The sequence below is a fragment of the Pavona decussata genome, unplaced genomic scaffold (assembly GCF_977016875.1).
Source record: "Pavona decussata unplaced genomic scaffold, jaPavDecu1.1 SCAFFOLD_93, whole genome shotgun sequence".
Taxonomy (NCBI): Eukaryota; Metazoa; Cnidaria; class Anthozoa; order Scleractinia; family Agariciidae; genus Pavona; species Pavona decussata.
The window spans coordinates 3,294,363-3,307,500 of record NW_028145510.1 but is presented as its reverse complement, the minus strand read 5'-3'; the positions used below and the strand labels follow the sequence as shown (position 1 = coordinate 3,307,500).

The 13,138-nt window shown below is 38.5% G+C and overlaps 1 protein-coding gene and 1 long non-coding RNA gene across 2 annotated transcripts; both read left to right on the top strand.

The window, feature by feature from the left end:
- Positions 1-2,792: 2,792 nt before the first annotated feature.
- On the top strand, positions 2,793-11,661 carry LOC146473656 (lysosomal phospholipase A and acyltransferase-like). The gene is made up of 5 exons (XM_085118342.1): positions 2,793-2,865; positions 4,919-5,075; positions 6,465-6,682; positions 7,454-7,800; positions 10,640-11,661. Exons 1-5 carry the CDS (start codon positions 2,808-2,810, stop codon positions 11,042-11,044), a joined length of 1,185 nt encoding a protein of 394 aa, XP_084974468.1. The 5' UTR covers positions 2,793-2,807; the 3' UTR covers positions 11,045-11,661.
- Positions 11,662-12,501: 840 nt separating this feature from the next.
- On the top strand, positions 12,502-12,869 carry LOC146473655 (uncharacterized). The gene is made up of 2 exons (XR_014866399.1): positions 12,502-12,623; positions 12,691-12,869. It is a non-coding gene; the product is annotated as an uncharacterized LOC146473655 (long non-coding RNA).
- Positions 12,870-13,138: the final 269 nt, after the last annotated feature.

The window sequence follows — 13,138 nt, the reverse complement described above, 5'->3', positions numbered from 1 at the left end:
TTTTCCAGCGAGATCAAATATTTTGTTGTAGATCTAGGGGCAAAAATGGACTTCTGGAACTTATCGTCGACAATTTGTTTCATGTTTTGTTTCCCTCTCTCACTGTGATCAAATTGCCCCGCGGAAACGCGAAGCCGATCGTTAAGTTGATTTATATGCTTTCCATTCGACCAAAAATTCCGGAAATTCCGGGTTTGGGAGCGAATGGAACAGACATTTTCCGGAATTTCATTCCGAAATTTTGGGTGTACCTCGCGAGGTTGGCCTAAAATTCCGGAAAATCGGAATAACCGGAAAATTCCGTTCCATTCGACCATTCCTGCTCGCGTCCAGTTTCTCAGAGCCCGAAAATCGAGGAAAATAGAGAGGTATCGTGCCCTCAAAGTAGTCGCGGACTCGGTTTACAGTCAACCAGGTCACGCGTGAACAGTATTTCCAGGAATGAAATGAACATTCGAATTTCTCTTTGTAATGTCCGACGTGTGAATGGAATGTTGGACATTTCTCTGGAAATCGTTCCAAAAGACGCATTAACTGAAAAAAAGATTCAAAATACTTGCCCGTGGGAAACAATTGTTATTCTTGAAATATTCAATTTTGCAATGTAAAGAAAAATTCATAGCTTTATACCGTCAATAAGCTAGGGAAATTTATACGGGAACTCTGAAATCTCGTTGACGATTTTCAAAACTGACATGTAAATTTCAAAACTCCGTTCAAATTTCAAAAATATCGTTCACGCGTGACCTGGGTTGACTGTAAATTCCTACGCACGTAGGAACTACCCACACTGAACAGCGTTATGTCGTCGTCCTCGTCCAATACTTCGCTTATTTCAACTTCATAGTCGTCGAGCAACTCTAAAGCAAGTAAAATCACAGGTATCCCAAGCTGTATGAGCATTAAAATAAAGACCTTTGTTTTGACCTTTGTAATTCGAGTGTCACGATGAGTGTTACGCAATGGCGTAAATTATAAGGGTTTGTATGGGAATTAACGAACGTGCTTTGGAATCGAAAATAAAGGGCATGAATTGGAAAAAAAATGGCTTACCTTGTCTCCTCGGTATCTTGCCAGTGTTTGTGTGCCGTATTTTGGCCATTTCAGCGCGATTTAGTGGGTTTTAGGTTTGCCGATTTCCTCTCTATATATAATCTCCCCAAGGTAGGTTACTGCAACGCGAGGCTCGGCAGATCTCCGAATAATAAAACAGCCGTTAATTCGCCCCAAAAGCTCCAATCGTCTCGAAATTCCACATAGAGCTCGCACCATAGCTCCTCTAACCACTCCCTTCCTTCATTGGACGAAAACGTCCGCGGAACGGGAATTTCACCCGGCAAAACTCAAGACGCTTGTCCATCACAGACCTTCGAAACATGCTTGATTCTTATGTTCCGTGCACCGACGGTTGGAAAATCGCCTTAGCAGCCAGGCCTCCAGGTTCAAATCACTTGCCCACCCGGTGGGACAGCGGCCAATTCTCGACCACAACAATAACACTCTCCCTCCGGGCCCTGCCAAGAGCGGATTGTCTCCATTGTGTTACATTCACCAATCGGAGCACGACAGAGTCGTGAGAAGTTCACCGCTTGTCATCAGCAACACAAACAGTTCAGTTTACATGTGAAAATCCTTCGCGCTGGCGGGAAGTCGTAGAGCAGCGCAACTGTCGCCGCAAATATTTTAAACTCGTGACACATAGTGCAGATGCGAATTAATTTCTGTCTTAGATCTCAGTTTTTGTTTATGCCTTTGCCAATACCCCCAGTCAGTTTTCTTAAATATAAATATAACTTCCACTCTGGTGAATACCCGCACGCTTTGACTTGTTTCGGCGCTTTGTCGAAATTTTCGCCCCCTCGATTGCGGTCGCGATGTTTTGAAAGCATCTTCAATAGAGATGTTCGCCGTACGTATGCATGTTAAATCGCTTTCTCCTTTTCAATTCAAACGACGAGAAAATCCTCTATTTAAATATTGCTTTACTCCGATTGGTGAACGTAACACAATGGAGACAATCCGCTCTTGGCAGGGCCCGGAGGGAGAGTGTTATTGTTGTGGTCGAGAATTGACCGCTGTCCCACCGGATTGGCAAGTGATTTGAACCTGGAGGCCTGGCTGCTAAGGCGATTTTCCAACCGTCGGTGCACGGAACATATGAATCAAGCATGTTTTGAAGGTCTGTGATGGACAAGCGTCTTGAGTTTTGCCGGGTGAAATTCCCGTTCCGCGGAGGTTTTCGTCCAATGAAGGAAGCGAGTGGTTGGAGGAGCTATGGTGCGAGCTCTATGTGGAATTTCGAGACGATTGGAGCTTTTGGGGCGAATTAACGGCTGTTTTATTATTCGGAGATCTGCCGAGCCTCGCGTTGCAGTAACCTACCTTGGGGAGATTATATATAGAGAGGAAATCGGCAAACCTAAAACCCACTAAATCGCGCTGAAATGGCCAAAATACGGCACACAAACACTGGCAAGATACCAAGGAGACAAGGTAAGCCATTTTTTTCCAATTCATGCCCTTTATTTTTGATTCCAAAACACGTTCGTAAATTCCCATACAAACCCTTATAATTTACGCCATTGCGTAACACTCACCGTGACACTCAAATTACAAAGGTCAAAACAAAGGTCTTTATTTTAACGCTCATACAGCTTGGGATACCTGTGGGGACATATGCTTGCACGCGTGACACGTACGTAGGTTGAAAATGCTCTAAAGGATCTCAGGTATTTACCACCTTTTCTCTATTTAGTTACATTTTGAATGAAAGGAATAGAGATGTACTTGGAAGGTATGCCTTTAAAATGCAATTCAGAATGGCAAGAGCCGAAAGGAGCTTTCCATGGCCCGGGATTAGCGTTGGTAATAATCGGCTTTTTATTTCACCGTAGTGATCAATCGATGAGACCGATAATCGATAACAATCGATAACAATTAATCGATTGATATCGGAAATCGATGACCAATTGATGGCTATAAAATTTGTGTTTTTAATTGCCATTGATTGTTATCGATTATCATAGGTTAATATCGATTGTCATCAATTTGCATATTTTTTCGAAAGCCAAAAAGAAATGCTTTTACAGAAGAAATACGGAGAAATTTAATAACACAATTAACAGTTGTCAAACTTGCAGCTATAAGAGCCTAAGAGTCATCGTCAATTCTCCAAGCGCCAGTAGGCGCATAAGGCTGAAGCCAAAGGATGCTGCTTTGAAAAAATTTCATTTCCAAAATTTTGCTTTTCAAAGGCCATAGCGGTGCTACTTAATTTCTTTGGAGCTGACCCTGCAGTTGACCACAATCATGTATCTCATCGATCACCTTTAGCGCATTCCCGTGATTTCCTTTCTTCTTCTGAGCAACGAATTTATTGCCAACTTCAACGTCAAATGAGCATTCGTGGTGCCCCTTAACTACAACTTGGTAGATAGTCAAAACAACCTGACACATATTTCCTGGTTTATTTGTCCAAAAGCCAGGGTAAAAGTAACCTGTACACACCTACATGTATGTAACCATGAATGGAACAAAACTACCAATAATAATTATTATTGGTAGTTTTGTTCCACTGATTAAAAAAAAATAGCTTGACAGCAAAAGATAGTCAATAATAATCAATGGCAATAGATGGCAATTGATAGCAATTAGAGGATGAAGCTTAGTGATTAGCGATTTGTCATCGATTGCCCAATAGCAATCAATAACAATTAATTAAGGATGGTGCCTACTAATACAGAAGTATTTTTGCATAGTTTATGGCTGTGTGGGAAAAGCCAATCTTAGCAAGCTAGGGCTGTTGGAATCCAAAAAGAAAATTGGGGGTAAACACGCATTTTTCAGAGATTATAATAGGACATTTTCACTATGGCCTCATTTGACTACAACTACCAGAATCCTTCAGTTTTTTGTTTTCTCATGCTAATTAGAGCTATTGTTCTTTGCTCTCCACTGGGATTACAAAATTTGAATTTGAAAATGGAAACAAAATGAATTCTGGTAGTTGTAGTCAAATGACGCCATCATGAAAATGGCCTATTAAGCAACAATGATTCTAAAAATCTGTAATTAAAATATTAAGGAATGTATGACATTTTTTCCAAATTGAAGCTTTATTATTTCAGTCTGGAAAATGCATGGTTTACCCCCAGTTTTTTTTTTTTTTTTGGATACCAAGAGCACTTGCTAAGTTTTGCTTTCTCTGTATACAGTGTAGTTTTAAATCACGCAAAAATATGCCTATATTAGTAGGCACCACCTGTAGGAAACCCGAGTTTCTCAAGATGTGTAGAATGTATGCGCAGTTAAAAGTAGGCACCATCCTTAATTGTCATTGGTTGTTATCTATTGATTGATCGAATTTCTGATGATTGATTGTCATTGATTTATTACGCCGGGTAATTTCAAATAACCTATTAAAGCCTGGTTTTCACTTATGAGAATTGGAAGGCATGAGCACAAGCACAAGTGCAAGGCAAAGCACATCTATAGGCCCTTTTTGCAATCAGCCTTTTTTTAGCTTTCAAATGTGATATTGCTTGTCATGAATCCTTCCAAACAGAACAATACCTGGGAAGGTACTTAAAGTACTTGTATTGGAAGTGGTGAAAACTACTACACGTACACTTGAACAAGACCCACCAAACCACAAAATAGATGGTGGTCTCTGCCTACAGCCCCCTTCCTCAACCTCAAAAGATGGTGTCTTTATTACATACTGTAACCACCCCTCTATCCTGTAAAAATTGACAATAAGATTCAATCCTCACTTTTCTTGTTTATTTAGCAATGCTTACTCTTGCTAGGAAGCTGGATTAAATTTCTGTGTCAACTCAAATTTATTTAGCTTACCTCATTACATATAATATGGCCAGTTCCCTGCTAAGACAGTGCCATTGACTATATCTTTGCATAGTTCCTGGAGATGGAGGAAGTCAACTTCAGGCGCGCATCAACAAATCATCCGTACCACACTTCTTTTGTGAGAAGACTTCAAGCTCGTGGTTTGACTTATGGCTCAGCGTGGAGTCTTTGTTGCCAGAGGCTATTGATTGTTGGGCTGACAACATAAGGTGAGCTTTTACATTCTTGTTTTTAATAAAATTAATATAAAAATAATATTGAGCTTAAAAGAATCCAGGTGGTATAAGACTACATGTTTGTTGGTTTACTCAAGTTTGCTCTGTTTAATCTGTTTGATGTTCTTAATACATGTATGTGACGATATTATTAATTAATATTGATCTGCTGGGCAAACATTCATATTTTTGCAGTCTTAAGCTTTATAGATTGCATAAAATTAGGTTGCCTACATGTAGATTTAATAATTATGGTAAAGTAAGTTATAATGATTGTTGCTGAACATTATTTTGAAAGAATACTAACAATGTTTGCCTTCTTGAACACTCCTGTGAGAAATTCAGCCAATGAAGCAGGAATTTGAAATGCTCATCTGGAAATTAGCTGCCCTAAAATTCCAATGTTAGCCCCTGGGTAGTATTAATTTTCTTCAGAGGCCTTTTTTTTTAACTTGGAGGTGGTTATTATCAGAGGGGTATGTTGTTGAGGAGAAATTTTGTATTTCATAATGGCATGGGCTTGACAATAAAATGAGTTTAAGCGACTTCTGATAAGTTGCTTGATTCTCCTTCCAAATTTCCTGGTATTCACTTTTGAAACAAAAGAAGAATTTGACCTAACATCAACAGTCACTAAGGGCCTCATTCCGTGCACCCCTTCAATTGTATATGTGCCAATATTTGGCATGGTTTATTATTGGAAGGAAACTTGTGTTCCGGATATCTGGAGCTTATTTTTGTGGGGATTTATGTTTGGAGCGGTAATTAACCAACTTAAACATAAATTAAGCATTTTTATCTTTTTGGTACATGTTCTGTGCAAAACTTAATCTAAGTTTAGGGAAACAAGTTTTTGCAGTCTGTTCTAGATAACAAAAGGTTTGAAGTAGCATTTACAGCAGCTGTAGTCTTTGAGTCTTCAACTGAAGATATGTTTACAAGTGAAAATGGTTGAAGAAAAAAAAAATGACTCTTACAGTTCCAAAGCCAAAAACTGATTTTATGAAGAAGTCAATTACATATCAAGTCATCTTTTCATGGAATATTTTTTACTAGTAAGATAATTTGGTGAGGTTGGTTAGTGACAGTGGGGCTTTTGGGAGGTTCTGAAATCCACTCATTGAGGGGAGGGGGGTGGGGGGGGGGGGAGGCGGGAGAATTAACTGGTATTAATTTTAAGTAAATACATACTTGTTTGAGTATAATATTTTAACATTATTATTAGGAATATGGGTTTTATTAGGTCTTATCATGTTTAAGTGAATGCTTTTGTTGTTGTTTTGTTGTTGTAGAGCTGACTAGACTAATAATGGATCAAGAGCTCCAGAATTAGTTTTGAACTCTTAAATTATTTCCTTCTACCGGTATGTTTTTAACCAACAGACTTGCTTTCAATCATTCCTCAAACAAGATGGGAAATGCTCCTGGAGTAGAGGTTCGAGTTCCTTATTTTGGCACGACACAGGGCGTATCTTACCTAGATCCTTCTTTGTATCACCCTGGCGAGTATTTTGCCGATATGGTGGATGACTTAGAAAAATTTGGACTTCAAGAGGGTGTATCTATACGAGCTGCCCCATTTGACTTCCGATATGCACCAAGTAAGTTTTGAAAAATTCTTTTGACTTGAGTGCTGTTACTCTGAAAAAAGGATATACCTGTACATACATGTATGTACTAAAAAAATGTACTAAATGAATGAAATTATTGGAACTAAACCTTTTTTCACAAGAATAGGACTCAAATCCAAAGCAAAACAAAGGCCAAAAAAATTATTGCAAATGTAGGCAACAAAAACAATGTTAAACTTGATTAGTAACCTTAAGTTGCCAAAATTTTTGAAACAAAAAAACACCCGGCTAACTAGTGAAGGAAAGTATTACTTTTCAAAAAACTGCCTTCATTTGACTGGTTTTTATCCACAGATTTAGCTGTAGAAAATAGTGCAGCATATAGTTAACACTTTAATCATGGGAAAGGACTTAGTGTCTCAAATTGATATATTTTGCTGAAATGGTTACACTTCAGGATTTCATGCACATATACTTAAAACATTTTTGACAACCAGGTGGACAGTTTAAGCAATATTGTCAGTAATAGCTTTCATCATTGCTCATGCCCATGCATGCAAGTCATTCTTTCACACTTTGGAATTTCACCTTGACTGCGGCACAATAAACAGTACCGCAAGAAAGTCTTGCTAGCCTTGCTACTGGGTATTTTTGTTTTTAATGGTCACTGCATAAGATTCCATCCACATGCTGAGCAAACGTTAAGAGCTGTGCTACATGGGTATGTGAATGAAAGATTGTTGTGTGTGGGGAAGTATTAGTTGATTTTGTATATGTTTGCTGTACTTTTTCGTGTTGCAGATTCGGCTCAAGAATATTTTTACAATTTGAAGGCTCTGATTGAAGACACCTACATCAAGAACAATAAGACAAGCGTGGTGTTACTCTCTCATAGCCTTGGCTGCCCATTTACCCATCACTTCCTTAGCATGATGTCGCAAAACTGGAAAGACACGTACATTAAAGTCTGGGTCACCATCGCTGGTGCTTGGGCAGGCACAGCTAAGCTTTTGCGGGTATTTGCTTCAGGGACGAACTTAGGCTTCCCAGATGTAGTTGTAGAACCACTGAATCTCAGGCATGTTCTCAGGACTTATGAAAGCTCTGCTTTTCTGTTGCCGAGCAAAGATTTCTGGGCTGCTGAAGAGGTACAGTAGGTTGGTTTTGTTCTTTGTAGCTAGTACTGCCCCTGACGTTTTACTGAACTGACACTTCCTGTCCCAGCAGGAAGCACACTGTTTGGCCAAGTGGTTATTGTAAAGTTCCAGAAAATATCCATTCCCCCTCTCCATGGACAGGATTTCTTGTAAGACCCCCCACCCCCCGGAAATTCCAATTTTACCTCATACTTTTCTTTACATTTTTGGCCTTTTGAAAAGACCCCACCCCTCAGGAATTACCAGTCCCTTAAAACTGTAGAAGGAAGGAGGTACGTGTACATGTATCAGTGACCGGGTATTGATATGTTCTGGAATTACACATTGCGTCAAAATATTGATTTGATTCTGTTGTTGCCAGACTTGCATGTACAGGTACTTTAATATTTTTGTCTCCAGATCTACAGTATTTTACTGTTAAACAAGAAGTTCATAGAAAAATGTACCTGTTACATGATTGTATCTGTTAGTTGATTATGCTCCAATGTTTGATTGACACCTGAATGTGAGAATGGCCAGGCTATAGCTGCCCACTTTCATACCAGAAATTCCTGTTTAAAGCTCACTTTCTAATTCCTGAATAATATTTACCCTTAAAGATATGAACAACAGGGCTGTCATTAAGATGTGGGGGCCGCGGATTTCCCCTGATTACTAAGAACGTGGCCCCCGGCTATTTTCATAGGAAAATAGAAGAAAAATAGAACCAAAAGAAATTCCTAGCTGTTTGATTCCCCATCTACTTGTTGTATTTATCCAGCAACTTGAAATCTCAGTGATAGCCCTGCATGTACATGTACTGTACACATTTATCAGGAAGCCATCTATCATAAATTTTACATTTATTTATTATTTTTTTAAACTCCCTCTCTCCTTTTTCAAACAACACAAGGAATGAGTGTGTCCAAAAGATTGACACAGAGGGTTTTCTCCATGTTTGACAGCCATCTAATGACAGCTAGTCATAAACCAATATTTTAAAGTGCCCCTAACCCTTCAATTTGTTTTCTTTTGGTAGATTTCTATATCTGTGAAGAACTCATTTTCGAAATTTTTTTTAGAAATATTGAATCATTTTTATTTTACGAGCGCTAAAAGTTACTGAAATTTTTAAATTTCTGCGCCCTTTAAGCCCCGCTGGACAAATTTTTGTCTCGTGGGCTCATTAGGAACAAGCCAATGAGAAGCGTCCGATATTTGACACTTTCTTAGCTGTGACGTAAGAAAAGGACACCAGAAGGATTCAGAAGGAATCTTATGCATGCTGATTCCTTTCTCTACATTTCGAGAGTTGCTGCATCCAAAAACCACACATTTTTAAACCATTTTCTCTGTTTACAATTGAAGCATTACCGCGAATCTTCGGATATTTTTGCACGATGTCCTTTTCTTACGTCACGCTCCACATTTGGCCGAGTGGGGGACTAATGCGAACGATAGGTGAAAATATCGACAAGACTGCCTCCACTTCTAGCACTCGTGAAAAAAAAAAGGATTCAATGTTTCTCAAAAATTTTTTTGAAAATGAGTTCTTGAAAGATATGGAAATCTACCAAAAGAAAACAAATTGAAGGGTTAGGGGCACTTTAACAGTAAAGTTCACTGCTGCATCAGCTTTATCTTTAAAATGTTTTATGGGTTGAAAAGTTAGTGGCAGCTGTAAAGTCTTAGTGTAGTTAACAACAGGGTTCATACAGATCCTGGAAAGTACTTGAATTTTACTCTAGCTTTTTCCAGGACTGGAAAGTCCTTGAAAATGGTGGGAAGTCCTGGAAAATCCAGGGCCCAGTTGTTCAAAGCCCGATTAAGCTAATCCTGGATGAAGGGGAACTATGATTCCAGTTTAATTACAAACCAAGTTTTATTTATTCACAACATTATATAACCTTATAAGTTGTAACTAGGCTGGCTTGCAAATAGTTTGCAAACAGTCTGTAAAGTCTTAGTGTAGTTAACAACAGGGTCTATGCAGATCCTGGAAAGTACTTGAATTTTACTCTTGACTAGCTTTTTCCAGGACTGGAAAGTCCTTGAAAATGGTGGGAGGTCCTGGAAAATCCAGGGCCCAGTTGTTCAAAGCCCGATTGAGCTAATCCTGGATTAAGGGGAACTATGATTCCAGTTAAATTACAAACCAAGTTTTATTTATTCACAACATTACATAACCTTAAGTTGTAACTAGGCTGGCTTGCAAATAGCGAAGAGCTAATCGCGGCAAGCCAGACTGTACGCAAAATAATGATTTTTTAAAAAATTTTTTTAACATTACATAACTAATGATAATGTGTGAAGAGGAAAACTAGACAATAACAAAGTGTAACAAGGAAGACTAAGTCTAACTAAACTCCGGCCGGAATTCTAATCTTTCATTTTATTAATTATGGTATCTATCTCGACATAGCAGTTTTTAATTTCTAGTATTCTTCAAAAAGATTTTTGCCCTCTGTTTTGACTTAGACATTTCTTTACCATTAGCTTTAAAAACATTTTTTTAACGAGTGAGATAAAAACCTTAGTTAACCAGCTTTTAAACGTGGATTAGCGTTAATCAGCTTTCAAACAAGTGGGCCCAGGATGTCTGTGAACTCAAAAATAAAGTTTTGTTGAAAGGCAGAGGAGTGGCCAGATGGGAAGATCTAACCACTTCAAAATACTTAATGTTCATTAATATTTATGGGTCCTGAAAAAGAAACTTTCTGACACCTGTTAATTTTGTTTCTGAAAAAGGGTATGAACCCTGTAACAATAATTTTTAGCCCTTCCATTTTAAAAGCAATTTTCAATCTAGCAAAACAATCGATTAACAGTAATGTATTCTTTTTTTGAGCAGGTGATTATCCAAACAACCAATCAGAACTACTCGCTGGGTAACTTAAAGGAGTTCTTTCATGACATTGGTTATCCTGATGGTATTAACATGACTGGTCAGGTCCCACCCATCTGGATCAGCGACCCGCCTAATGTCACCTTGTATTGCCTCTATGGCACTGGCCTTGACACTCCAGAAAAGTTTGTTTACGGAACAGATGAGTTTCCTGATACATTTCCCAAGACTATATTTGGCGATGGCGATGGCACTGTGAACATTCGCAGCCTGCAGGCTTGTCAAAAATTTGTTGGCAAACAACAGCAACAGGTGGTGATCAAATCATTTCCCAATGCTGAGCATATGGGCATGATTGGTGATTCCAGGGTGATTGAATATGTTAAGAATCTAATTAGCTCATTGGATTGATAGTGTCAATATTGGGAGTTCCTTTTAGGCTGAAAGTAGAGATTACATCTACAGCCTCTGGATGTGAGCAAGGCCACACTCTGATCAGCTTACGCTCTGATCAGTTCTTCTATTGTGCTATGATCAGCTAATAGCAAACTTGGGTACCAATCTAGGGGAAAGTGTGTCTTTTATAATGTACTCTGATTGGCTACACAAACTCCAGCCAGGATTTGCTGTTTACCTCATGACATTTTCTTGGATTTGTTTTTTTAAGCAACCAGGGGCCCGTTTCTTGAAAGTCCATGTAACTTACTGGGCCTGATAAGCGTCTTTGGCGATAAATGTTTCTTAATAACAGAAGCCAATTTTTGTTAGCTTTGAATACTAAATTTTAAAATCTTACAATTTTATGAAAACATTGACCAAGTACCATATCTGTAATTACTGTGTAATTGACGACAAAACATTTTACAAATATACTTATTGGGTCTGGTAAGTTACCGGGACTTTTGAGAAACGGACCCCTGGCCTTTCAGTGGAAGTGAGGGTGGAGTTGACTTGTGACGTAACCTTAATGCCTTTGATATGGAATCCTGTTCTTCTTATGCTAACTGGTTTGCATTTACAAATGAAAAGCACTGAGGTTTCTATCAAAACAATGTCAACTCCAGCCTCGCCTCCATTCAAAGGCTAGGTCACTAAGCACACAACTGTCAGTTATAGGGGCTTTCCATCTACTTGTTTAGTACATTATTGAAACAATTCTTCACCTTACTGGTATTTGACAGTGGTTCATATCCACCACTGACAAGTTAATGTATACACTGAGCTGCTTGGATTTGTTACCAAATGATAGAAACTAACCCAAGCACTTAAATGTTGATAGCTACTTTTGTTGCTATAGTTACGTTGAGCTGGCTCACACTGACGACGGAATCGGAAGAGTGAAGAACCTTTTCTAATGTGAATAACAAAAAAAGAAATGCGGACGGAATTGCAATCATAAGCTCAATAGAATCGGAATCGCAAGGATCAGAACGTTTCCTTTTTCTTATGATTCCGCTTGTGATCAAGTGTGAACTGTTTGATCGGAATCGGAAGTGCAACCAGAAGAATCAACTTATCAAATAGCTCACTCTCAATCCCTTTACCCAAGGTTTAGAACGCAAAAATGGCGACCTTCCGCCATTTTGATTGAGAGCGAGGCTTTCGTTTCTGCTTCCGTCGAATTAATTCACACTATATCAGAAGATTCTTGTGACTCCGATTCCATCTCTTCTGTAACCAGAGTAATCAGCAGAAGTACGATTTTTATTGCAATGGAGTAACCTTTATTTTGGAGGCTTTTCCTGACTGGGTCAATGACTGACGTCATATTTGACGTTCACCAAACACGACTGTGGCTGTGACGGGCCAGCTTACAGTGCGTTTGTAGTTTTAAAATGTTTTCAAGGTTTTATTGTAAAAAGATGTATGATTTTCGAGTGGCAGTTGTACATTGGTTTTAAAAATTAATTTGTAGAAGTTTATTAACCATTTTAGCACCAGTATCATTAATCAGAAATGCATTGTAACTTACATTTATTTTATATTTATCGTTTTATTAATTAGCATTGTTTTAAAGAGGCAAATGTGAGCATCAGTATTATTAAACAGAAATTTAGCGTGTTTTTAATTTAATTAGCATTATTTTAAAGAGGCAAGTGTGATCTTTTTAATGGATAATATTATTAATATTTGCGCAGTATTTAGATGGTTTAAAGTAGCTTTTTTTCTTCAGTTTTGTTTTCGAGGGTTTCAATGTTTGCAAATAAATCATGCGAAATTGGTTGTTATATTCTTTTATGGTAGCATATTTTTTGTGATATTTGATGCGTTGCTTACAAAACTCGGAGTAAAGTACAGGGTTAACTCTAGAGGGTGGCTTCTGCAGGCCCAGTAAGACTCCATCGGATATTTTACAGGGTCCTTTTCCATGGAAAGAGGCTCACTGTTATCAACTTCTGATAAAGAACGTAAGAATTATCGATTAATCGGTGATATAAAGTGGACATTTTGAGAGACGGATCAACCTCGTTCCCAGGGTTTCTCTTCTTCCCGCCCCCGAGAACG

Bases quoted from the DNA above. Each gene is read 5' to 3' on its own strand.
- LOC146473656 (XM_085118342.1), top strand. From the start codon at position 2,808: ATGCAATTCAGAATGGCAAGAGCCGAAAGGAGCTTTCCATGGCCCGGG. The intron at 2,866-4,918 runs GTAATAATCGGC...ATCTTTGCATAG, and splicing joins ATGGCCCGGGATTAGCGTTG to TTCCTGGAGATGGAGGAAGT. The intron at 7,801-10,639 runs GTACAGTAGGTT...TTTTTTGAGCAG, and splicing joins ATTTCTGGGCTGCTGAAGAG to GTGATTATCCAAACAACCAA.